This window comes from Pristiophorus japonicus, chromosome 17 (assembly GCF_044704955.1).
Source record: "Pristiophorus japonicus isolate sPriJap1 chromosome 17, sPriJap1.hap1, whole genome shotgun sequence".
Lineage (NCBI taxonomy): Eukaryota > Metazoa > Chordata > Chondrichthyes > Pristiophoridae > Pristiophorus > Pristiophorus japonicus.
The window spans coordinates 7,914,571-7,939,360 of record NC_091993.1 but is presented as its reverse complement, the minus strand read 5'-3'; the positions used below and the strand labels follow the sequence as shown (position 1 = coordinate 7,939,360).

The 24,790-nt window shown below is 43.6% G+C and overlaps 1 protein-coding gene across 1 annotated transcript in view; it reads right to left on the bottom strand.

Annotated features, from left to right (window-relative positions):
• Nucleotides 1-24,790, bottom strand: part of LOC139227523 (protein unc-13 homolog C-like) — an 801,204-nt gene that overhangs the window by 764,970 nt on the left and 11,444 nt on the right. Inside the window, exon 2 of the mRNA XM_070858323.1 lies at nt 14,118-14,147. Within this exon, the coding sequence (XP_070714424.1) occupies nt 14,118-14,147 (30 nt within the window). The remainder of the gene's footprint in view (nt 1-14,117; nt 14,148-24,790) is intronic.

Below are 24,790 nucleotides of genomic sequence, written 5' to 3'. Positions count from 1 at the left end.
CATTCGCAGGAGGTCGACATCACACGCCGCTAAAGGTAGCGCCCCCGCACCATCACCGCCTCAAAGCGACCGATACCAAATTTCCAGCCCTTTGTGTCCGTCTTCACGGAAAACGATGCAAAAAAACTCCCAGAAATAGTGGAGAACCAAGGGTCATGCAAGAATGAGAAACTGAAAGAAATTCGTATTCGTAAAAAAATAGTACGAGAGAAATTAATGGGACTGAAAGCCGATAAATCCCCTGGACCTGATGGCCTGCATCCTAGTGTTTTTGAAAGAGGTGGCGAGAGATAGTGGTCGTCATCTTCCAAAATTCCATAGATTCTAGAAAGGTTCCTGCGGATTGGAAGGTAGCAAATGTAACCCCGCTCTTCAAGGAGGGAGCGAGAAAATGGGGAACTGCAGACCAGTTAGCCATGACATCAGTAGTAGAGAAAATGCTAGAATCTATTATTGAGGACGTGGCAACAGGGCATTTAGAAAATAATAATAGAATTGGGCAAAGATTTATGAAATGAAAATCTTGTTTGACAAATATGTTGAGTTTTTTGAGGTTGTAACTAGGAGAATAGATAAGAGGGAACCAGTGTGTTAAGTCTTAGATAAGGGGTCAGACTAGATACTGTGAGCTCAAAGTAAGTGTGTCCTTTATTGCAGATCTCAGAGTGCCTCTCCAGCCTGTGAGGCTTCCTTATATACAAATGCTCCCAAGGGATTGTGGAATCCTTTGGGACTTCAGAGGATAAGCCCTCTGGTAGTTAGACATGGTAATTACAGGTTTACATACATAACAGTGGATATGGTGTATTTGGATTTTCAGAAGGCATTTGATAAGGTACCACATAAGAGGTTAACAAAATTAGGGCTCATGGGATTGCGGGTAATATACTAGCATGGATTGAGGATTGGTTAACAGACAGCAAACAGAGAGTAGGAATAAATGGGTCATTTTTGGGTTGGCAGATGTAACTAGTGGGGTACCGCAAGGATCAGTGCTTTGGCCTCAGCTATTCACAATCTAGATCAATGATTTGGATGAGGGGACCAAAGGTAATATATCCAAGTTTGCTGATGATACAAAGCTAGGTGGGAATGTAAGTTGTGAGGAGGATGCAGAGACACTTCAAGGGGATACAGACAGGCTAAGTAAGTGGGCAAAAACATGGCAAATGGAATATAATGTGGAGAAATGTGAAGTTATCCACTTTGGTAGGAAAAATAGAAAAGCAGTGTTATTTAAATGGTGAGAGCTTGGGAAGTGTTGGTGTCCAGAGGGACCTGGGTGTCCTTGTACACCAATCACTGAAAGTTAACATGCAGGGACAGCAAGCAAATTGTATGTTGGCCTTTATTACAACAGGATTTGAGTAGAAGATGTCTTACTGCAATTATATGTGGCCCTGGTGAGACCACACCTGGAGAATTGGTCTCCTTACCTAAGGAAGGATATATTTGCCATAAAGGGAGTGCAACAAAGATTCACCAGACTGATTCCCGAGATGGGGAGATTGTCCTTTGAGGAGAGATTGAGTCGACTCGGCCTATATTCTCCAGAATTTAGAAGAATGAGAGTTGATCTCATTTAAACATACAAAAATATTACAGGGCTTGACAGGGTAAATGCAGGGAGGATGTCTGCCTGGCAGGGAGGATGTCTGCCTGGCAGGGGAGCCTAGAATCAGGGGTCAAAATCTCAGAATAAAGGGTCAGCCATTTAGGACAGACATGAGGAGAAATTTCTACACTCAGAGGATGGTGAATCTTTAGAATTCTCTACCCCAGAGGGCTGTGGTTGCTCAGGCGTTGAGTATATTCAAGACAGAGATAGATAGATTTTTGGATATTAGGGGAATCAAGGGATATGGGGATAGTGCAGGAAAGTGGATTTGAAGTATATCATCAGCCATGATCTTATTGAATAGCAGAGCCAGCTCGAGGGGCCAAATGGCCGACTCCTGCTCCTAATTTTTATGTTCCTATGTTCTTATAAAAATCACAAACTTAATTTAAATTTGCTTCTAGCAGCTATAGTAACATGACACATGCAAAACAAATGATTTTTTTCTCTATAGCATAAGGTTGTTTAATTTGAAGCAGTTTTATTTGATAGAGATTTGCATCACTAATTCAACCAACTTGTGCTGAACACTGTAGCTGCAAATTAACATAAATGTGCATTTGTAAACCAAATAGGTCTATGCAAACCTACACAGTATGCTAATAGGTACAAAACAGTTTCAATATGATTTATTTATTCATAGTTTTAGGCAAGTCCATTTGAAAAGATTTCTTTTGGAGTTATTGGGTACCCAGATCTCAGACCATTAAAAGCAAAATGCGTAATGTAATTTATTCCCCAAAGGCACAAGTGCACATTTCAAATAGAATTAGTCATATTACAAATAATGATCTCCAGCTGCACTTGGCACAATGTCACGTTAAATATTGAACATTTTAAAATCAATAAGTTATTCATATTCCAGGTATAAGACTTCCATTGGGAAACAAACTGAACTCGAGTTTTATCTTTAGCAAAAGACAAATAAAAACAAAATCGGTTGGCATTTCATGTCAGCATTTAGCTAATGCATTGATCGCAAAATATCTATATTTTATTTTAAAAAACAATTTTACTTCATGTCTCAACTAACAAAAAATATATCCTTAATATTTCTAAATATTGAAACAGTTGGACTGGAGTATGTTGGAATACTAAACACTTAAGGGGCGACTGAAGGTTCCACTCCAAACAGGGAATGGTGCTCAGAGAAAGCACAGCTTAGGGAATCATGCCGGTCATAATCTGTCCATTAAAATGAGTGGACCAGGGTGGGGAGTGATGAATTTGAATTTGCATAAAGACTCAGGAGAATCAAGAGCTAGCGGGAACAAAACCATCAGAAACAGTCCCGAAATTACAGAAGATATCACTGATTCAAATTAATTACTTGTGAAATCAGCTATTACCAAGCCGATTTCCCAACAATGCTGGGCGATGACCAAGGACAGTGCAGAATTATGAGAGGTGAAGTTTTGGAAAGGTGGAGGCCAATCAGGAGAACATTGGGAATAGCTGAGTCTGGATGTTGCAACGGCATGGATAAGCATTTCAGCAGCAGGTGGACTGAGGTAGGGCACCAGTGGTGGGTGATGTTATGGAGATGGAAGTAAGTGGTCTTTGTGATGGAGAGCACATGGGTTGGAAGCTTGGGGTCAAATAGAACACGAATGTTGCAAACAGTCTGGTTCAGCCTCAGTGGCCAGGGATGAGGTACAGGAGCAGGAAGAGGTCATTCAACCCCTCAAGCCTGTTCCACCATTAAATTAGATCACAGCTGATATGCAGCTCAACTCCATTTACCCGCCATTGTTCCATATCCTTTGATATCCTTCGTTAACATAAATCTATTAATCTCAGACTTGTAAATTTCAATTGACCCAGCAGCCATAGCTTTTGGAGAGCGTGAATTCCAGATTTCCATTGGTGTGAAAAGGAGCTTCTTGACTTCACTCCTTAATAGCCTGGCTCTAACTAAGATTATGCCTTCTTATTCTGGATTCCTCCACCAGACGACATAGTTTCTCTGCATCTACTCTATTGAATTCCTTTATCATTTACAAAGCCTTGATTAAAATCACCCCTCGACCGTCTATCATCAAAAGAATACAAGCCAAGTTTCGTAGAATCATACAGCAACAGCACAGAGGGAGGCCATTTAGCCCATCATGCTTGTGCTGGCTCTTTGGAAGTGCCATCCAATTCGAATCACTCCCCTGCTGTTTCCCTGTAGCCCTGCAAGTTTATGCAATCTGTCCTCATAATTAAACTTTTAAGCCCTTGCATCATTCTGGTGAATCTGCACTGTAACATTCCGAAGGCCAATATATCTTTTGAGGTTTGGTGCTTCAAGTTGAAAGCAGGACGCCAGATGAAGTCTGACCCTGCCTCTGTACAACTGAAGCATCACTTCCTCACTTTGGAATTCCAAGGCCCTTGTGATAAAGGCCAACTTTCCATTACCCTTTTTGATTGCATTTTGTTCCTATGCACAAGCTTTTAATAATGTGTGCACGCGGACATCTAAATCCCTTTGCTTTTCCATAGCTCCTAATCTATCACCATTCAAAAATATTTCTTAAATCCAAGATGAATGGCCTTGCACTTCCTTTGAACACCATCATTCACTATGTCTCTTTGTAAGTTCCTGCTCCCAGCAACACAACTCTATGGGCTCAATTTTCTCCAGTGATTTGCGCTGTTTTTTTTTGGCTCACGCCACTTTTTTTGGTGCAAGTTAAAAAATGTAAGTTTCCCCAAGGAATTTGTGCCAGCGTAATGGAGTTAGTTACTTTTTTTTAGGTTTTTTTTTTGCGTCATGGGGGCGTAACCTGATGTCTGTGCTAGTTTTTGTCGATTATGGAAGTTTGCCAAAGAAAAATTTCATTTATTCCACATTTTAACGAGGGAAAGAAACTCAAATTTAAACATAAAACTTCATACATATATTATCCTAAAGCAACAAAATAAGCTGCTTTTATCAATATGGAAAGCAGCTTATTTTACAGTTCGACGAAATGTTTTACTAAGTTTCACTACGAACAAAGTTTAAGACATTTTTTAAAATCTTATACAAGAGTTTATATTTTTCATTGATTTTATACGAGATAACATAAAGGAAGTACTAACCCTGCTAAACTCTGGAAAATGTAATCCCTAATTCAAAGTTAAAATTGAAATTATCATTTAATATTTTCTATATCTGACCACTCCCGAAAAACTTTCTGGTGAGTTAAGAAAAAGCAGCGCGCACATTGAAAAATCGGTGCAGAAAGACGCCATTTTTTTTCAGCAAAGTTTTGGAGGGAGTCAATAAGACCCAAATATACATAATAAAGATTTTTTTTTTTAAACCTTACAATGCAGTAAATGGAAGTTTGATGGAACCCTGTAACTTTTCATATTCTTTTAACCGACATGCCACCACCGAACATCTGCAAACAGGGCGTGGCAGCCGGCAGAATCGGTCCCACGCCCGGGCACACAGGCTTGGGGCTCGGATGAAAAAGAAGCCCCGGGCAGGGGACGGCTTTGGGGGGGGGTGCTGTAGAATGTGATCGGAAGGCATCAGAAGCATGCACTATCCATCAAATGTAGCCCGGGTGGGTGGGGGCCTGTGAAAGGCGATCGGAAGGCATCTCAAGACTATTACGCATCAAATGTAGCCCATGGGATTGAGGGGGGAGTTCCCGATCATTGCACCTGCTCAGACCTGGGTGTGGTCCATACAGACCTGTGGGAAGAAAGAACAAAGAACCTTGTTCCGCCTGCCTGCTGTTTTGAGCTTCTGGCAAAGATAAAATTTAAGCATGGGGCCAATACTGACAACTCATAGCTTGTGCAAGCCTTTTGCAGCATGGTGCTGCAGAGACAAAAATTGATTCAACGTCATCGCATGAGGAACCTCAGAGCCCATAGGGTGATGGGCAGGAGGCCTTACCCACGTCGGGTATATCGAGGCAGACATTCCTACCTCCACCTGAGTGATGCAGACTGTCAGAAGGCTGCGTTTCTGCAAAGAAGTTGTAACTGAGATCAGTGAGTTGGTGAAAGCAGACCTGCAACCTAGAAGCATCAGGAGGATTGCTTTATCAGTTGAAGTGAAAATTACAGTTGCACTTTCATCCTATGCATCCAGATCCTTCCAAGCTACAACTGGGGATGTGTGTGCCATTTCTCAACATGCAACACATGTCTGCATTCGGCAGGTGACTGCTGTACCATATGCCCAGAGGAATGACAACAAAACATAGATGAGGAGAAATTTCTTCTCAGAGGGTTGTAAATCTGTGGAATTCGCGGCCACAGAGAGCTGTGGAAGCTGGGACATTGAATAAATTTAAGACAGAAAAAGACAGTTTCTTAACCAATAAGGGGATAAAGGATTATGGGGAGCGGGCGGGGAAGTGGAGCAGAGTCCATGATCAGATCAGCCATGATCTTATTGAATGGCGGAGCAGGCTCAAGGGGCTATATGGCCTACTCCTGTTCCTATTTCTTATGTTCTTATAAAGTTCCCCGTGACCGCTCAGGCAATAAGTGATAGGGCTGTGGGCTTCTCCAGGATTGTTGGCTTCTCAAAGGTACAGGGCTGCATTGATTGCAAGCACCTTTGGAGAATTTTGAGATGTACAGGAACAGAAAAGGCTTCCACTCCATTAATGTGCAGCTCATGTGTGACGACGTGCATCGCATTACGTCAATTGATGCAAGATACCCTGGGAGCACCCATGATGCAGTCATTCTACGCGAGAGCGTAATATCTGCCATGTTTCAGCAACAGACAGAAGGGCAGAGCTGGCTGCTGGGAGACAAAGGGTACGGCCTCACCACCTGGCTCATGACACCCCTACACATAACCTGGACGGAAGCTGACCAGGAATACAACATGTCGCACATTGCAATGCGCAGCATGAGAGGACCATTGGCATCTTGAAACAGCGTTTCCGATGCCTGGACCATTCCGGAGGCGACTTGCTATACCCCCGAGATTGTTGGTCAGTTCACTGTTGTGTGCTGCATAATTAGCCATCATGTTCACCAACAGTGTCCCAACTACCTGCAACATTCCCTCCCTTATGTTCACTGACAGCTCATCAGCTACCTGTGACATGCCCTCCCCCAAGTGCACCGACACGGTTTCAGCTGACTGAAATATTCCCTCCCTCATGTTTCTAATTCTCGAGAGAGAGTGTTGTTACTTCTCCCGACATCTCATCACCCACCCCACTGACTGTGTCCAGGAGTGATCGCGTAAGGTCAAGGCTCTCTGCATTCATTGCCATCCTGTGAACCACATGTGTTAGATCCTGTATCTCAGGAGAGCGCCGTCGAGCTCTCCTCCTCCTCACCCTGGGTGTGGCTCGATGTATCCCACTGGGACCCACAGCCTCGGACGGTGGGGCCCTGGGTGTGCCTCACTGCACCCCACTAGAATCCCCAGCCTCGGACAGTGGGAAACCATGCAATGTCCCACCAACACTCAAACCACGAGCCAGGGAAGGAGCTGGCACCTCAATGGGCAGCACCTGCACCTCCTCCAAAGTCAGTGAAACAGCAGGGGCTTCATCCATCCCCCTCCCACTCCCCGCTCCATGCTCTTGGTCCAGAAGGTGGGATGAGAAGATGTTCTCCTTTTCAGGCTCATCCACGTCTGAATCTTCATCATCAGGGTTGGCCTCAAGTTCTGCAAAATATAACAGAACAGACAAATGATTAGCAGCAGAGGAGGGGGCTGGGTGGGTGGCATGAGTAGGCTCACGCAGCACAGGCAGCAGGCTGATTTGAATAACCACGATGAATGATAGCACATTGCATCAACCAAAGCGTTGCTGAGAGACACATCCCAATGAACCGAAGCCTGGCTAGCCTGCGCAGTACTTAACATTTAGCAAAGCCAGACTGTGAAATTTGCAGGACTTACCCTCTCCCTCGAGTGTGGGTCCAGCGGTGGTTGCTTTTCTCCAGGCAGGACCCATCAAAGCATCAAAAACCCTCTCTTCTAAGGGTGTCAGTGGGTGCAGATTTTCCGGGCCTCCTCCAGATCGAGTTCTTTCTCATTTGTTGTGTGCCACTTTCCTCTGCAAAGATTAAAATATAACTTTTTAAAGAGAGGGTGTCTTTCTGCTGGGTGGGACATATACAGATGGTCACTTTTACAATTCCATTGAAAAATAAAAATATTACATACACTAACTACTTGACCAAGGTCCTGCCACTTCTTTTTGCACTGGCCTCCAGACCTCAGGGTGGTCACCACTGCAGAGGAATCTTGTGCAAGTTGGTTCTGGCGTTTCTTCATTTCTTTGGGTGGAACTTTGTGATCTCTGCTGGTGTCCAGCTCCTGCCATCTGCCCTCACAGTAACAAGTGCCTCCACTTCATCCTGCAAGAAATTCTTGGTCCTTGCGCCGCGTTGCATCTTGCATTGCAGCTCCGATTTTTTGTGTGACAAGTAGAGTTCTCACACAGCACTCCACGTTCTCACACACACACACAACTGGCTCTTTAAAAATTGCAGATTGCAGACTGGGAGCTGTACTGCGCACGCACGCCCAGAGGAATCACGTAAAAAAAAACTTCCTTTTTTTCGCGCACATGCAGATGTGGCGGCATAGTTCTTTTGGTGAAGACAGTAGGCTCCACCCCCAGAGGCTACTGGACAGGTTCCGCTACGCCAATTTTAAAATTACAGCGGGGAAATTTAGCACATTTATTTTTGGAGTACTTCTGGCCTAGAAAAAACAGGCGTAATTCTGGCAATGCACCAAAAAATGGCTTTGGACAAAATTGAGCCCAGAAACTTAGTGTCATCTGAAAACTTAGATATACAACTCTCTACTCCGTCATCCAAGTAATTTGTATATACGATGAAACACTGAAGCCCCAGTACAGATTCCTGGGGAATACTACTTGACACATCCTGACAATCAATCAGAGAATGTTCCCTTTATTCCTACTCTCTGGGGCCGAAATCGCCCTCCCCCCACTCCTCTAAGAGGCGGCAATGGAGCGGATAGGCCTCACCGACCAGGGGCAGACGGATGGGCTGACCCATCCGAAATTGCGCCTGGGCCTGGAAGGGGTTTCCGCACCGCCCATCGGGCACGCGCCGACCTCACACTGACCGATGGCGACCCCCGTGGAAAATTGCCCCGTGCGGAATTGCCCCGCAGGAGTGGCACTGCCATCAGTCGGGAAGCTGTGTGCCTGGGCGGTGCGTCCGCCCTTTAAAAAGGGGAGGGCGCGATGCCGGCGTCTGTCATTTTAATTGGCCACGGTTTCGGCCGGGCCACCAACAGGCAGTCCAGCACCCCCCCCCCCCCCCTCTCTTGGGTACCGGGCCAGCCGAAACTCTCCCTGGTGGCTCAGTGGGATCAAATTAAACTAAACGCAGAGCTTGCAGCAGCCCTCCCTTTTAACTGAAGGGGAGGGATGTTGTGACATGTCAGTGTGATGTGGAGGTGACATCATCAGCGCGGCGCTGTTGATAGCTCCTGACATCCGCTCCGCTGCAACACTCCCGCCCCACAGCCGACCCCAACACCGCCCGGAAGGACAAAACAAAGTAAAGCTCTGAAAATCGTTCTATTTTCCGCCCCATGGATTGGGGTGGAGAATCAACTTCAAAAACGGTATTTGCGCCTACTTTTAGTCGGGGGACAATTTCGGCCCCTCAGTCTCCTCCCTCCCAACCAATTATTGATCCATATCACAAGGTTCCCTCCAATTCTTTATATTCTCATTTTTACAAATAATTTCTTGTGCAGAACCTTATCAAATGTCTTCTGGAAATCCATACATAGACAACATCCATAGACATTCCTCTATGCACCATGCATAGAAAAATTCTCAGAAAAATTCAATTGGATTAGTAAAACATGAGCTACCCTTGACAAATCCATGCAAACTTTTGATGATCACCTGGCACTTGCCCAAGTGCTCAGACACTCTGTCCCAGATAACAAATTCCAGTAACTGCCTCACAATTGATGTTAAATTGACAGATCTGTAGTTACTTGGTTTCTCTCTCTCGGTTATTAAATATGGAGTGCCATTTGCAATTTTGCAATCCAGAGACACAATTCCTGAATCTAGAGCGTCTTGGAAAATAATACATCTGCAATTTCCTCACCTATTCATTTTAATACCCAGGGATGGAAACAATCAGGTCCTGAAGATTTGTGCATCATAAGTTCGAGTATTTTCTCCATTACGTTTTTAAAATCCATCAACTTCCTCCCCTGACTTAGTTTCAGGCTCCCTTGAACCACCAATTTTTGTCCTTTTCCTCCACAATGAAAATTTATACAAAGTACTCGTGTAACAAATCTGCTACCTGTTTATTATCCATTATAGTCTCACCTGCATCAGTCTTTAATGGACTCATATTCCCCTTCACCACCATCGTAAATTTTTTTTCATATTTCCATTTTTCTCCTCATTACTTTCTTTGTATCGCTGTTGCTTTTTCTAGCTCTCCCAGTCCACTGGCTTTCCACTATTCCTCATATTTATGCAAGCCTTTTCTTTTAAACTTTGTCTTGCAGGGGTATGTACTGGCGTAGTATCATACCTAATATTTCTTGTAATATTTCCCACTATTTTCCTGTAGGTTTACCCATTTACAGTTCAGTTCAGTCCAGTCGTGTGATCAATTTATGTCTCATCCCTTCAAAGTTTGCCTTACTTAAATGAAATCAGTGGCACGGATATGGAGTTTGTGGCGGGGCCGAAGGCAATGGATTTGATCTTCCTGATGTTTAACTAGAGCAAATTGCAACTCATGCAAGACTGGATGTCGGCCAAGCAGTCCGAACAGAGGAGGTGGAAGGATCAAGAGAGGTGGTGAACAGGTAGAGCTGGATATTATCAGCGTACATATGAAATGTCGGACAAGGAAAAGGGGAGTCACAAACTCAGGTTTTAAATTATGGTAGGGATATGGATCTCTCGTGCCATCCGGCTCGCGCCCCAATTCCCAATAGCATGGGGTGAAGGACAGTTCAGCACTATAGAAGTGAGGCCCAGTCATTAAATTCACCTATGCCTCACGCTGCAGGTGGCCGGACAGATCACTGCCCGCTTCAGCCCACACACCACCCATTCACATCCCAGGTTAAAAAAAAAAATCGGGATTTATGTTGCCAAGATATGATATGTTGAGTAGGTAGAGAAGGAAGGATGCAAGAATAGATCCTGGAGGAGCAGGAAGAGACTTTTGGGAGCAGGAAGAAAAGCCATTACTGGAGATTCTCTGGCTAAGATCAGACAGGCAAGAGTGGAACCAGTTGAGGGCAGTCCCATTGCTCCAAACAGAGGAGACACGTTGTAGGAGGATGGTGCTGTAAAACCATGTCAAAGGCTGCAGGCAGGGCGAGGAAAAAAAAAAGAGGGATAATGCACCTTGGTCACAGAGGATCTCATTTGTGTCTTTGGTCTCCAGTGCTGTGGCAGGGACAAAAATCTGATTGAAGAGATTCAATCATGGAATTAATTGCCTGGATGGATTTGGGAGGCAATACTACCACGTTGAAGAACTGTAGTCACTGTTGCTATGTAGGTAATGTCTACACTGCAAGAGGTGTGCGCTCTAGGTCCGTGCAGCACAGCAGGTCTCCAGTCATCCTGGTTAATCCTTGCCACTGGATAAAGACCTAGCTCTGTCAGGCCCATGTGGTGGCTGATGTGCAACGGTCACCACACATTAAAAAAAAATCCACGCACAGGCATCTTCCACCCCTTCAACTGGAGTTCAGGACTGGAATATCGGGTCCTTCATTGAAACATCTGTGAACTCATGTGGAAACAAGTCATCTTCGTTCGAGGGACCACCTATGATGATGATAATGTAGGTAATGTGGCCGACAAGTTGTGCAAATCCCACAAAAAGCAAATGAGATAAATCGTCACAATCAATTTTGATGGTTCAACTGAGGGATAAATTTTGGCCACAGGATAAATGTTGGTCAGGATACTGGGAGAACTCCACTGCTCTTCTTCAAATAGTGGCATGGGAACTTTTATGTCCACCTGACCAGCTAGAACGGGCCTCAGATTAAAGCCTCATCAGAGAATGCACACGGCACTCATATTGCACTGAAGTGTCAGCCTAGATTAGAGGCTAAATCCTGCAGTGCAAAACAAATTCATGACCTTTTGACTCAGTAAGTGAGAGGGCTACCACTCACTGAGTCACATATTGCTGAGCTGAAATAGGGCACAATTTCATGGAATTATCAAACTCCACAGTATAACAGCACCTCAATTCAGTCAGTAAGTTAATGACTCTTTTGTCCTCTAAATTTTTGGCTTCCATGTTTCAGACCACTCTCTTTGCTGAGCCCTAGTGTTCAATAAGGCAGGAGACATTATTTTCACTTGCCCAGATATCTAGGTAAAAATATAATGAATCCAGGGAACATGAAATACACTGTATTTAAATAGAATGTGACAGTAAATTAATGACTGAAGCCGGTTATCCATCAAGATTGGATATGACACGTGCTGCTGGCTAAAAAAAACTGGGACACTAAATGACAAAAAACCACAATTATCTAGAACTCAGGTTGGCCTGTGTTTCAAAGATATAGCACACATTGGAGTTTAGAAGTGCTGAAAAACTTCAGTTTACAGAGTCATCAAAACCCTTCTATGTTAATCTTGTAGCATCACACTGCCTATGGTAAGCTAGTAAAATATTCCTGTCTCAAAAAGTTATCACAGGTCTTAAGAGTTTGTTCAATGCAGTAAACACATTAGCAGATCTTGGTAGCCAGGTGACAGGAAGCAAAGAGTAGGAGTAAATGGGGACTTTTCAGAATGGCAGGCAGTGACTAGTGGGGTACCGCAAGGTTCTGTGCTGGGGCCCCAGCTGTTTACACTGTACATTAATGATTTAGACGAGGGGATTAAATGTAGTATCTCCAAATTTGCAGATGACACTTAGTTGGGTGGCAGTGTGAGCTGCAAGGAGGATTCTATGAGGCTGCAGAGCGACTTGGATAGGTTAGGTGAGTGGGCAAATGCATGGCAGATGAAGTATAATGTGGATAAATGTGAGGTTATCCACTTTGGTGGTAAAAACAGAGAGACAGACTATTATCTGAATGGTGACAGATTAGGAAAAGGGCAGGTGCAAAGAGACCTGGGTGTCATGGTACATCAGTCATTGAAGGTTGGCGTGCAGGTACAGCAGGCGGTTAAGAAAGCAAATGGCATGTTGGCCTTCATAGCGAGGGGATTTGAGTACAAGGGCAGGGAGGTATTGCTACAATTGTACAGGGCCTTGGTGAGGCCACACCTGGAGTATTGTGTACAGTTTTGGTCTCCTAACCTGAGGAAGGACATTCTTGCTATTGAGGGAGTGCAGCGAAGGTTCACCAGACTGATTCCCGGGATGGCGGGACTGACCTATCAAGAAAGACTGGATCAACTGGGCTTGTATTCACTGGAGTTCAGAAGAATGAGAGGGGACCTCATAGAAACGTTTAAAATTCTGACGGGGTTAGACAGGTTAGATGCAGGAAGAATGTTCCCAATGTTGGGGAAGTCCAGAACCAGGGGACACAGTCTAAGGATAAGGGGGAAGCCATTTAGGACCGAGATGAGGAGGAATTTCTTCACCCAGAGAGTGGTGAACCTGTGGAATTCTCTACCACAGAAAGTTGTTGAGGCCAATTCACTAAATATATTCAAAAAGGAGTTAGATGAAGTCCTTACTACTAGGGGAATCAAGGGGTATGGTGAGAAAGCAGGAATGGGGTACTGAAGTTGCATGTTCAGCCATGAACTCATTGAATGGCGGTGCAGGCTAGAAGGGCCGAATGGCCTACTCCTGCACCTATTTTCTATGTTTCTATGTTTCTAAATTAGAGACTTCTTAATCACGTGTTTGCAAAATCCTGTCCCCTCAGTACAGATTCACACGAGGCATGTAGTGAAGTCAAGGTCACTCTGGACCTGCACCTTTATTTCACAGCTCTCGAATGCTGCACTTGCCTGAGATCTCTCCTTATATACCTGTCTTTTGCAAGTGCACCCCTGGTGGTAAGGTATGCTGGTGGTTACAGGTCATATCTTATTACAGTCATGTATAGCATGTTAGGATACAGTTATATTTAATAATGTAAGATACATGAGTGTTATCATGGGTAGGTGTCAAAATGAAGTTAAGAAGGGAGGGCAAAATGGATTACAGATTGCGCTCATATACTGCTGAGCAACTGGTTTCCAAACAGTATAAACAGAAACCGGTAAGGTTGCCTGCCTGCCCATCCCCTCCGATGACCAGTGTTTGGCACTCAGATGGAGGTAGAAGATCACATCAACTTACAACACCCCATCAAGTGTTATTCTTTTTTTTTAAGTTATTTACTCATTTGTCCACTAGTTACTTTTTGGCTTCAGACCACTCTCTTTGCCGAGACCTCGCGTCCAATAAGACAGACATTATTTTTACTTGCCCAGATATCTAGGTAAAAACATAACGAATCCAGGGACCATGAAATACAGTGTGTTTAAATAGAAGATCAGGGAAGAGGAGAAAATAAATGTCTTACCTGATGGTCCATGTAGTTTCCCTCTTTTAACTAGACAAATGTTTTAAAAAAAACTGTTAGTACAGTTTAAGTACACCAAAACAGAATATGCATTTAGATTGAATGTACAATGACAAATCTACATCACTACATAAGTGACACAATCAATTAGGTCACTGGAATCCAGATTTGAATTGCAGATTGATGGGATAAAATAAATCACAAAATCAGCCGATGAAGGAAATAGAAAGGGTCTAAAAGGTTCAATAGAGAGAGTACTTTTAAAATTAAATGGAATAGAGGGAGCTTTACCCAGTGCTAAACATCACTGGATTTTTTTTTTTAAATAGACACTGGGGCTGGGGAGAAATCTGCCCTCCGCCCATTTGGGGCAGATCATTTGAATTATGACCGCCCTGAAGGAATCGGAGGGAAATATCATTCTTTAACTTTTTCACCACCTCTGTGATTTGGGGAGGTGTTTGAGGCGGTGTAGGGGCAGGTTTGCTTGGGGAGCGGGACGGAGTTCATCACCGCCACGCTGAACATGTCAGCGCAATGCGGATGCGCCGTGTCACGCTGACGCGTAGCACCGCCCTGCCCCTTCACTTAAAAAGGGGAGGGATGCCTCCTTGGCATCCACTGGGTTACCAGGGGAGGGCTTCGCCTGGGCCAGTGACCCGGCAACCAAAAGGGGCTGCCTATTGGTGGCCCAGCCGAACCAACGACCTTCATTGTTGGGCCGCCTGCAGAGTCGGCCAACATTTAAAACAAAACGGTGACCGCGGCGATGCGCCCTCCCCTTTAAGGACGGCCAGACCGCCCAGCCACTGGCAACTTCCCGACTCTCGAAGCTGTCGGGGGCACCGACCGGTGGCGGCTGCAATCCTGCAGGGCAATTTCACCCACGGGCAAAAAAGGGGTCACTGCGCAGCAGACGACGGGTCGGTGTGCCGGGCGAGTTGGAAACACGTTTCAGCCGCCCCAGCATAGGGGAAAATGCGATTGGGTCACACCCTCTGTCTGTCCCTGGGCGGACAGGCCTTACCGCCCCATTACTGCCTCTTAGAGGTGGTAACAGACCTTAAAAAGGGGGGGCAATTTCAGCTCTGAGGTCTTATGACCTCCCTTAGCTTGGGACAGCAAATACAAAATTGTTTCCAGCTGGCTTCCATTATTTAGAATAAAATTGTAGAAGCAATACTCAAATGAGAGCATGTGTTATTTTAATGTGGATTCTACTTTAAGATTGCTGAATTTGCACCAATGGTATAAAAACCAAAAGGCAAAAATTTTAAGTATCAAAAGAGATCCTTATCAAGGCGAGAATGGATCACAACTAGAGGCAGGAAAGGCAATGTTCCAGCTGTATCTTGTACAGTACTTGATTGACAATTTACATCTAATAGTGAAATTGTGTCAACTGCATTTGGCCATGAAAGGCACTTTAATGGCCATTTTACTATACACCTGGGTGGCATTCAATTGAAAAATCTATTTGGTTCCAAGAAATTAGCTTGTACAAAGACAAATGTAAAAGAGGGATTTTTCTTTTCGGAAAATTGCAATTGGTGATTACCAGATAATAAATAACAGCCTGTTATTTCCATAGACACCCAGAACCAGTTATTCACACTCAATTAGTCCTGAGATCACCTCTGAAATCATGGAGAAGATAGATTTTAATAGGTCACCTTTTAATTTACATCCTGAAGCTCCATCCCGATACATCAATCAAATGAGTAACTGATAATTGGAGGGAGTTTCAAGAGACTTGGGGAAGGAGACAGAGAGGTAGAGCTGATTATTGTTGGTGCATATGCAATAGCTGTGGTTGTCGATGAAATCACCAAGGTATAGAATATCAATAATGTTGAGGGCCAAGGATGGAGCACTGAGGTGCACCAGCAGTGACATTCAGCCATAGAAACCCAATCCCACTTCATTAAATGCTGCAAACTGAAGCCATCTGAAGTTTTACAATAGGATTGCCACTTTCTGTGCAAGACCCCCGTATCAGGAGTAGGCAGCACGAACATTGCACTTAATCCAATACAAGAGTACTCCAGTGCCATACGGAGAGTGTTGAATTGCCGCAGGTGCTAACCTTCAGCTGAAGATGTTAAACCAAGGTCCAAGGCTTCTGTTGATTCGAGTGCAGAATAAAAAGGGTGCTATTCAAATGAAAATCAGGAGCTCTCCTGCTGTCATGACCAAGACTCCAGCTTCAACTTCCACCACAAACACAAATTAAATAGTCCTTCAGTTCTTCATTGACTGGATGTGGGCATTGCGAGCAATGAATAAAAAAGTGCTTGCACGAGGGATTTCTCTACAATTTTGCTCTTGAATAAAGGCTGGGAGGAGAACAGCATGCTTTGATGAACATTCTGATTAATGAAGTACAAGAAAGGAGGGCTGCACTGGACAGAAGCACACCTTCCTCCAAACAGACCCATTCAGCAAGCTAGAGAGCAAACTGCCGATAGCGAATGTTGTGTGCTGAACCCAGAAGATCTGAATGCTGGTCAGAAGGTGGGTGGCCTTAAGCTATTAAACTTAGGCTAAACTACAGCTTTTAATGCCACTTTTTTTTTTATTGTCGTTATTAGTTTTAAACATTTGTACCATTAATCAGTTGCGTGTTACAAATTTTAGGTCTCCTCCAGATATTCTTTCAAGTTCAGCACCAACAGTCCTTCAAGTATGCAGCCCCAAGCCCTTTACAATCAGGAATTTGCCTGTACTGCCCAATGTCTAATTATACAATAGCATGACACAGGGGCATAACAAGGAGGCCACTTTCTTATGAAAAGATCAAGAGAGCCAGTTCACATGTGTCTTCACATCCACCTCACTAATCTTCTGAAAGGCAAACTGATTAACAATTCAGTGATACATATGAATCGTATACAGTTTTGGTCTCCTACCTTGAGGAAGGACATTCTTGCTATTGAGGGAGTGAAGCGAAGGTTCACCAGACTGATTCCCAGGATGGCAGGACTGACATATGAAGAAAGACTGGATCAACTGGGCTTATATTCACTGGAATTTAGAAGAATGAGAGGGGTTCCCATAGAAACATAAAATTCCGATGGGATTGGACAGGTTAGATGCAGGAAGAATGTTCCCGATGTTGGGGAAGCCCAGAACCAGGGGTCACAGTCTAAGGATAAGGGGTAAGCCATTTAGGACCGAGATGAGGAGAAACTTCTACACTCAGAATTGTGAACCTGTGGAATTCTCTACCACAGAAAGTTGTTGAAGCCAGTTCATTAGATATATTCAAAAGGGAGTTAGATGTGGCCCCTACAGCTAAAGGGATCAAGGGGTATAGAGAGAAAGCAGGAATCGGGTACTGAAGTTGCATGATCATATTGCATGGTGGTGCAGGCTCGAAGGGATACATATGAATTGGTAGGTTGCTTTATTTTGCAGATAGCAAGTGAATGGACAAAGCAACCAATACAGCAAACCTTACCTTTCTTTAACTAAATTTCAGTCCCTCCTTATGCCATACGGTCCAGAATAGAGCACTAAGTAACACTTTCTTTTAGTCAATCCTTTGACTGACTCACCAAGGTTCTCAGTTAGTTTTGTTTTTAAAAGGTAGACGGGCCCCATGCCTTACCTACCTCTCTCAGCACAACTAAATGACCCAGAACATGCATTTCACAGTCACATCTTATTCTCATGTCGAGCAACTTTAAATATTTATTTTTAAAATTTCACTTCCCTGTCAAAAAGCACCTCAACACTGGAAAGCTAATGAGTTTTACTTATCTTGTTAGTCATACAAGCATACTGGGATCCTTCCAATGTTACATTCTCCATCCAAAGTTCTTCCACCCAGAGGTTGGTCAACACATTCATTGACTGTTCCGATGTCTCCCCCTCGATCAGCAGTTTGCATATACATTAAGATATACAGAAGCATCACAGTAGCTTTTTATTTGTGGAGTTTTTCCAAAGTTGCGGACTTTGATAACGTGAAGCTCATCAGTTGGGGAGAAAACGTTGAGCAATTATTGAAAGAGTTTCGCACATAACAGAGTTCTTTCTTAGGACCAAACTTTTCCCCCCACGAGAGACATCCATTTGTTCCAGTCCCAATTAATTTGTCATCTTCTGTCAAGCGCAATCAGTCTCAAAACGTGGAAAGGACTCGCTCCCATTTTATAATCTCAGTATCTTAAGTATTCAATGTATTGTACTATTGTTCAATAGTTCACTGATTTAAATCAACCACATTAAATATTCTGTTGCTGCTGGTTCATTTTCTTTTTTGCTATGCATTATTGTTTCTCTGTTCTTTGCAAAGGCTTTTTCAATCACAGTAATTGGAATATTTATTCATGGCATCTGTCCTTAATTAAGTTAAGGTGCACTTAGCTACTTACAGTGCACTTCCCTTTCTCCTGATACATCAACACTTAGTTTCCCTCCATAAATCTCAAACTGAACAAATGAGTGAATTACCGTTGGTTTCATTTTAACGGAAAGCAAGAGTGAAAATAAGGTTTTTTCTGCCATGTTACTTTATTACAGTTCGCATTTATAGTTTAGCTCAACGCAAGCTCGAGGAATAGCACCTCATCTTTCGTTTAGGCACTTTACAGCCTTCTGGACTCAACATAGAGTTGAAAAATTTCAGAGTGTAACTGCTGCCTGTTTTGTCCTTAGATGCTCTAACAATGACTCCACGAGGCAGCATGTTGTACTTGAACTGTGGTGGCCTTAGTCCTTTATTAGTTAACTCCAGAGTGAGGATCACACCTGGTGGCCTGCCTTTTAGACTAGGCCAGGCACACCTGTACAGGTAACCTACAAGTCTCCCACTGCTGTGTCCTCTGGTGGCACACCTGATAGAGAGAGATATAGTGTCTCTCTCTGTCATTATCCTGCCATTCACAGCCGATCTTTACTAATGTTTTTCTAACTCCTGGCATTATCATTCCAATTTGGCCCATCATCCCTTTTCTCTCTCTAATCTCTCCTGTCTTCCACCCTATCACAGACCTTCCCTTTTGTTCTCTCTTCCCCTCCCCCTTTCAGTGCTTGTTAAGAATGTGTTCTTTCCGAATACTCTCCAGTTCTGATGAAGGGTCATCAACCAGAAATATTAACTACTTTCTCTCCACAGATGCTGCCTGACCACCTGAGATTTCCAGCATTTTCTGTTTTTATTCCAGATTCCAGCATCTGCTGTATTTTGGTTTTGTATTTAATTTTAACAGATTGCTTTAGAAACTTTAGAAATTAGAATTCCCTAGACCTATCTTTTTGAAATCCTAACTGGAGCCCTGAATACTACCGCTGCAGAGATAGGCTAATAATTCATTCAAACTCCAACAGGAGTTGTTGATATTTTGGCACATCACAATGGTAGTAGTACTTGAATCCATTATCTTGATTACTGCAAGCAGTTAATCAGTATTCATCCTGAATTTTGTTTTAAAGGTTTGACACTTAATCTATAAATGAGGCAAATATGAAACTTCATAAAATTTATACTTCAATCAGAGGATGAACGAGGTTATTCTCCATTTAGTTTACTCAAATTAAAAACATTCTGCTTTGGCTTAAAAACTGAAAAACATGCAATTTGTATTTGTTTATGTAGCAATGCTCTTTTACTACAACATGAATAATAAAGCAAATGATTCATCGCCCCATGGAGTTAAGCAAATATCCTCCCAGTGCATAAACAATCCATTACAGGCTTGACCTATGACACATCTCCACTGAACAACATTGTTTATTCTTCTAGGAAGACAATCTCTTCCTCTAACTGCATGTTTTCCAGCCATCTTTTCCTTTATCTGCAACTGCATATTTTTTCATGCACTGCTTTTCTCAAATGCCTGCCATTCATTCTCTGCACAATCCACACAAAAAAAAACAGGAATTTAGTTCATAACCATAGCAAATATATATATATATATGGGATGTATGAAAATAATAACCTTTTAAAACTTTACTGCATGACCTATGGGATGCTTTTCAAGGTATGATCAAGTTGAAGCAGCCTTCAAAAGATCCTCTATACTTTGCTCATATACATCCTCAACTCAAGCCTCAAGATCCCGACATCACTTCCTGCTTTTAAAAGAGTAATGCTTCAATATGTTCCAGTCATTATAGATTATGCCAAGCACCATGCCACATCTGGTGGCTAATGTGAAGGACCCACTAGTCCCATTTGTATAGTTATGCAAGACTGCTTATCTGAACTGCAGACCACCATGGAATACTTCGCAACTCCAGGAAGATCTGCAACAGAGTCCAAAGAGGTTCTTAGCACAGTGTAACAATCTCAACTGTATACACTCCCATTGGAAATTGGAGCCTTTGCTTTCTCCAAGAATATGTCTTCTCCAGCTTCAATATGCTGGAGAAATCGGATTGAAGGAGACCAGCAACAGGCTGAGAAGCCTTTTGCTTCTCAAGGCGACATCAGGCTCCTCCAGTCACTCCATACAAGATGTGAACTTATGTGAGCACAATCAAGAAACCAATGCACATGTTGCAAGCAGTTGCATGACCAGCTCGTGACCTGGCATAAGGAGGCAGAGGGTCACCTCAATCACCAGAAGCCCTCACTGAAACTCTGTAAACAATCTCCTGCCACTGGGAGCAGCACGAAGTTAGGCTTTAGAACACACACATCACAAACTGTCACCAAGAGGGTGCTCAGATGTAAAAGCATTAGACACCTATACTATTCATATTTGGATGTAATTTATTTCAACTGTGTCGAGAGAATTTTCCTGGATTTTTTTTTAATTAATTTTTTAGAACGTGGGTGTCGCAGGCAAAGCTGACAATTATTGCCCATCCTGGTTGCCTTGAGCAGATGGTGGAGCCTTCTTCTTAAACCAGTGCAGTCTGTGTGGCAAAGGTACTCAAAAGATATTTTAAAATCTCTATTTTGTTGCATACTTTAGAATCTTGAGGAATATAGAAAGAAGTAAAATTAAAGAGGATATTAGGAATGCTAGAGAGCACGAGAAATTCATTGCCAGTAAAATTAAGGAAAACCCCAAGCTGTTCTGTAAATATATTAAGAGTAAGAGGGTAATTAAGGAAAGGGTAGGGCCTATTCGAGATCATGAGGGTAATCTTTGTGAGGAGGTAGAAGATGTTGGTAGGGTTCTTAACAAATACTTTGCATCAGTTTTCATAAAAGGAAAGAGGTAATGCAGATACTGCTATAAAGGAGGAGTGTGATATTCTGGATTAAATAAAGAGAGAGAGGAATATTAAGGGGTTTAGCAGCTTTGAAAGTAGACAAGTCCCCAGGCCCAGATGAAATGCATCCCAGGTTGTTGAGCAAAGTAAAAGAGGAAATAGCAGAGGCCTTGACCATCATTTTTCAGTCCTCTTTGGATCTGGGCATGGTGCTAGAGGATTGGAGGACTGCTAATGTAATACCTTTGTTTAAGAAGGGAAAAAGGGATAGGCCGAGTAATTACAGGCCTGTCAACCTAACGTCAGTAGTGGGAAAATTATTGGAAAAAATCCTGAAAGACAGAATAAATCTGCATTTGGATAGGCAAGGATTAATTAGGGACAGTCAGCACAGATTTTTAAAGGGAAGATCGTGTTTGACTAACCCAATTGAATTTTTTGAGGCAGTAACCAAGAGGGTCAATGAGGGTAGTGCGTACAATGTAGTATATATGGACTTTAGCAAGGCTTTTGATAAGGTCCCGCATGGTAGACTGGTCATGGAGGTTAAAGCCCATGGGATCCAGGGCAAAATGGCAAGTTGGATCCAAAATTGGTTTGGAGGTCGGAAGCAAAGGGTAATGATTGATGGATGTGTGTGTGACTGGAAGGATGTTTATAGTGGGGTTCTGCAGGGCTCAATAATGGGTCCCTTGCTTTTTGTGGTATATATCAACAATTTAGATTTGAATATAGGAAGCATGATTAAGAAGTTTGCAGACGACACTAAAATTGGCTGTGTGGTTGATAATGAAGAGGAAAGTCATGGGCTGCAGGAGGATATCAATCCACTGAGTGACAAATGGAATTTAATTCAGAGAAGTGTGAGGTGATGAACTTTGGGAGGGCTAATAAGGAAAGGGTATGCACATTAAGTGGTAGGCCACTTAGTAGTGTAGAGGAACAGAGGGACCTTGGAGTGCCTGTCCACAGATCCCCAAAAGTAGGCCAGGTGGTTAAGAAGGCATACGGAATGCTTGCCTTTATTGGCCAAGGCACAGAATATAAGAGCAGGGAGGTTAGGCTTAAATTGTATAATTCTTTGGTTAGGCCACAGCTGGAGTACTGCGTGCAGTTCTGGTCACCGTATTATAGGAAGGACGTGATTGCGCTAGAGAGGGTGCAGAGGAGATTTACTAGGATGCTGCCTGGAATGGAGAATCTTAGTTATGAGAACAGATTGGATAGGCTGGGTTTGTTCGGATTGGAACAGAGGAGGTTGAGAGGAGACCTCATCGAGGCGTACAAAACATTGAGGGGCCCGGACACAGTGGATAGTAAGGGTCTATTTCCATTGGTGGAGGGGGCTATGAGGGGGCATAGTTTTAAGGTGGTTGGTGGAAGGTTTAGAGGGGATTTGAGGGGGGGGGGGCTTCTTTACACAGAGTGTTGTGGGGATCTGGAACTCACTGCCTGGAAGAGTGGTGGATACAGAAACCCTCACCACTTTTGAGAGATGGTTGGATGGGCACTTGAGGTGCCGTAGCCTGCAGGATTTCAGACCTAGAGCTGGTAATTGGGATTAGACTGGATGACCTTTTGTTGGTCAGCAGAGATATAATGGTAATTACTGCAGGGAATAGAATACGGCCAGGATGATCTCCTGGACTAGTTTCGATCGCCTAGATGGGACGAAGAGGAATTTTCCCAGATTTTTCCCTCCCTAAATTGGCCTGGGTTTTTAAATCTGATTTTTGCATCTCCCAGGAGATCACACGGCTCCAGCTGGGGTAGAGTGTAGATATTTTTAAGTATAAGGGGTGTTGCAGTTGTGAGAGGCGGACTGGTTGGGCTGGGTGCTCCTTGCCTTTCTGGCATTGTTCATGAGTTTGTATGTAACCTTTAGGGCTGCTGACAAAGGGCTCTTTGCAGCTGTTTGTCGGCCAGCGCAGACACGATAGGCCGAAATGGCCTCCTTCTGTGCTGTAAATTTCTATAAAAAGTTCTTGGCTTTTGATCCAGCAACAAGAAAGGAACAGTGATATATGTCCAAGTCAGGATGGTATGTGATGTGGAGGGGAACTTGGGAGGTGATGGGTGTTCCAAAACATCTGCTATCCATGCCCTTCTATATGATGGAGGTCATAAGTTTGGGAGATACTGTCAAAAAAGCCTTGGCGAGTTGTTGCAATACAGCCTGTAGACAGTACACTAGTGTTGGAGGGACTATGTTTAGACTAGTGGATAAACTGCCAATGAAGCAGACTTTTGTCCTGGATGGTATCAAGCTTCTTGAGTATTATTGCAGCTGTACCCGTCCAAGCAAGTGAAGAGTATTTCATCAAACTTCTAACTTGTAGGTGGGAGTGGAGTCGCTTCAGAAATGCAGGAAGTGAGTCACTCATTGCAGCAAACCCAGCCTCTGACCTACACTAGTTGCCATGGATTTCATGGTTGGTCCAGTTGAGTTTCTGGTCAACGGTGACTCGGTGGATGTTGATGGTGGCGGACCTGGCAATGGTAATGCCGTTGACTGTCAAGGGAAGGTAGTTGGACTCTCTCTTGTTGGGGATGGTCATTGCCAAGCACAGTGCAGCATTAATGTTACTTGCCATTTATCAGACCAAGCTTGGATGTTGTGCAGGTCTTGCTGCATGCAGGCATTGACTGCTTCATTATTTGAGGAGTTGCAAATGGAGCTGAACACTGTGCAATCAATGAATAACTCCACTTCTGACCTTCTAATGGAGCCAGGAGCTGATCATTGTGAGGCAGCTGAAGATCATTGGGCCCAAGACATTACACAGAGGACCTCCTGCAAAGATAAGGCTACGGTGATTGACCTCAAACAACCACCTTCCTTGTGCTCAGTATGATTCCAGCCAGTGGAGAGTTTCCCTCGATTCCCAATGACTTCAGTTTTACTAGGACTCCTTGGTGCCACATTTGGTGAATGCTGCCTTGATGTCAAGGACATTCATTCGAACCTCACCTCTGGAATTCAGCTTGTGACCACATTTGGCCCATATTTGTAATGAGATTGGGAGTCAATTGGTCCTACTGGAACCTAAACTGAGCATCAGTGAGCATGTTATTGGTGAGCAAATGCTGCTTGGAAGCACTGTTGATGACTCCTTCCATCACTTTGCTTATAATCAGCAAAATTAGCTGATAGACCGGTAACTGGATTTGACCTGCTTTTGTTTTCAACATATCCTACCTGAGCAATTTTCCACATTATCAGATAGATGCCAATGTTGTATCTGTACTGGAACAGCTTAGCTAGGGGCATGGTTAGTTCTGGAGCACAGGTCTTCAGCACTATATAGACAGAATACTGTCAGGGCCTGTAGCCTTTGCTGTGTCCAGTTCACTCAGCTGTTTCTTGATGTTATATGGGAGTAAATTAAATTGGCTGAAGCGCAGCTCTTCTGGTTCCTTATCGTCATCTTGTTCAGCTCCGGGCTGCAGGTGAACGTGATCCTTCTCCATCTACTCGATGATGATGATGATGATGATGATGA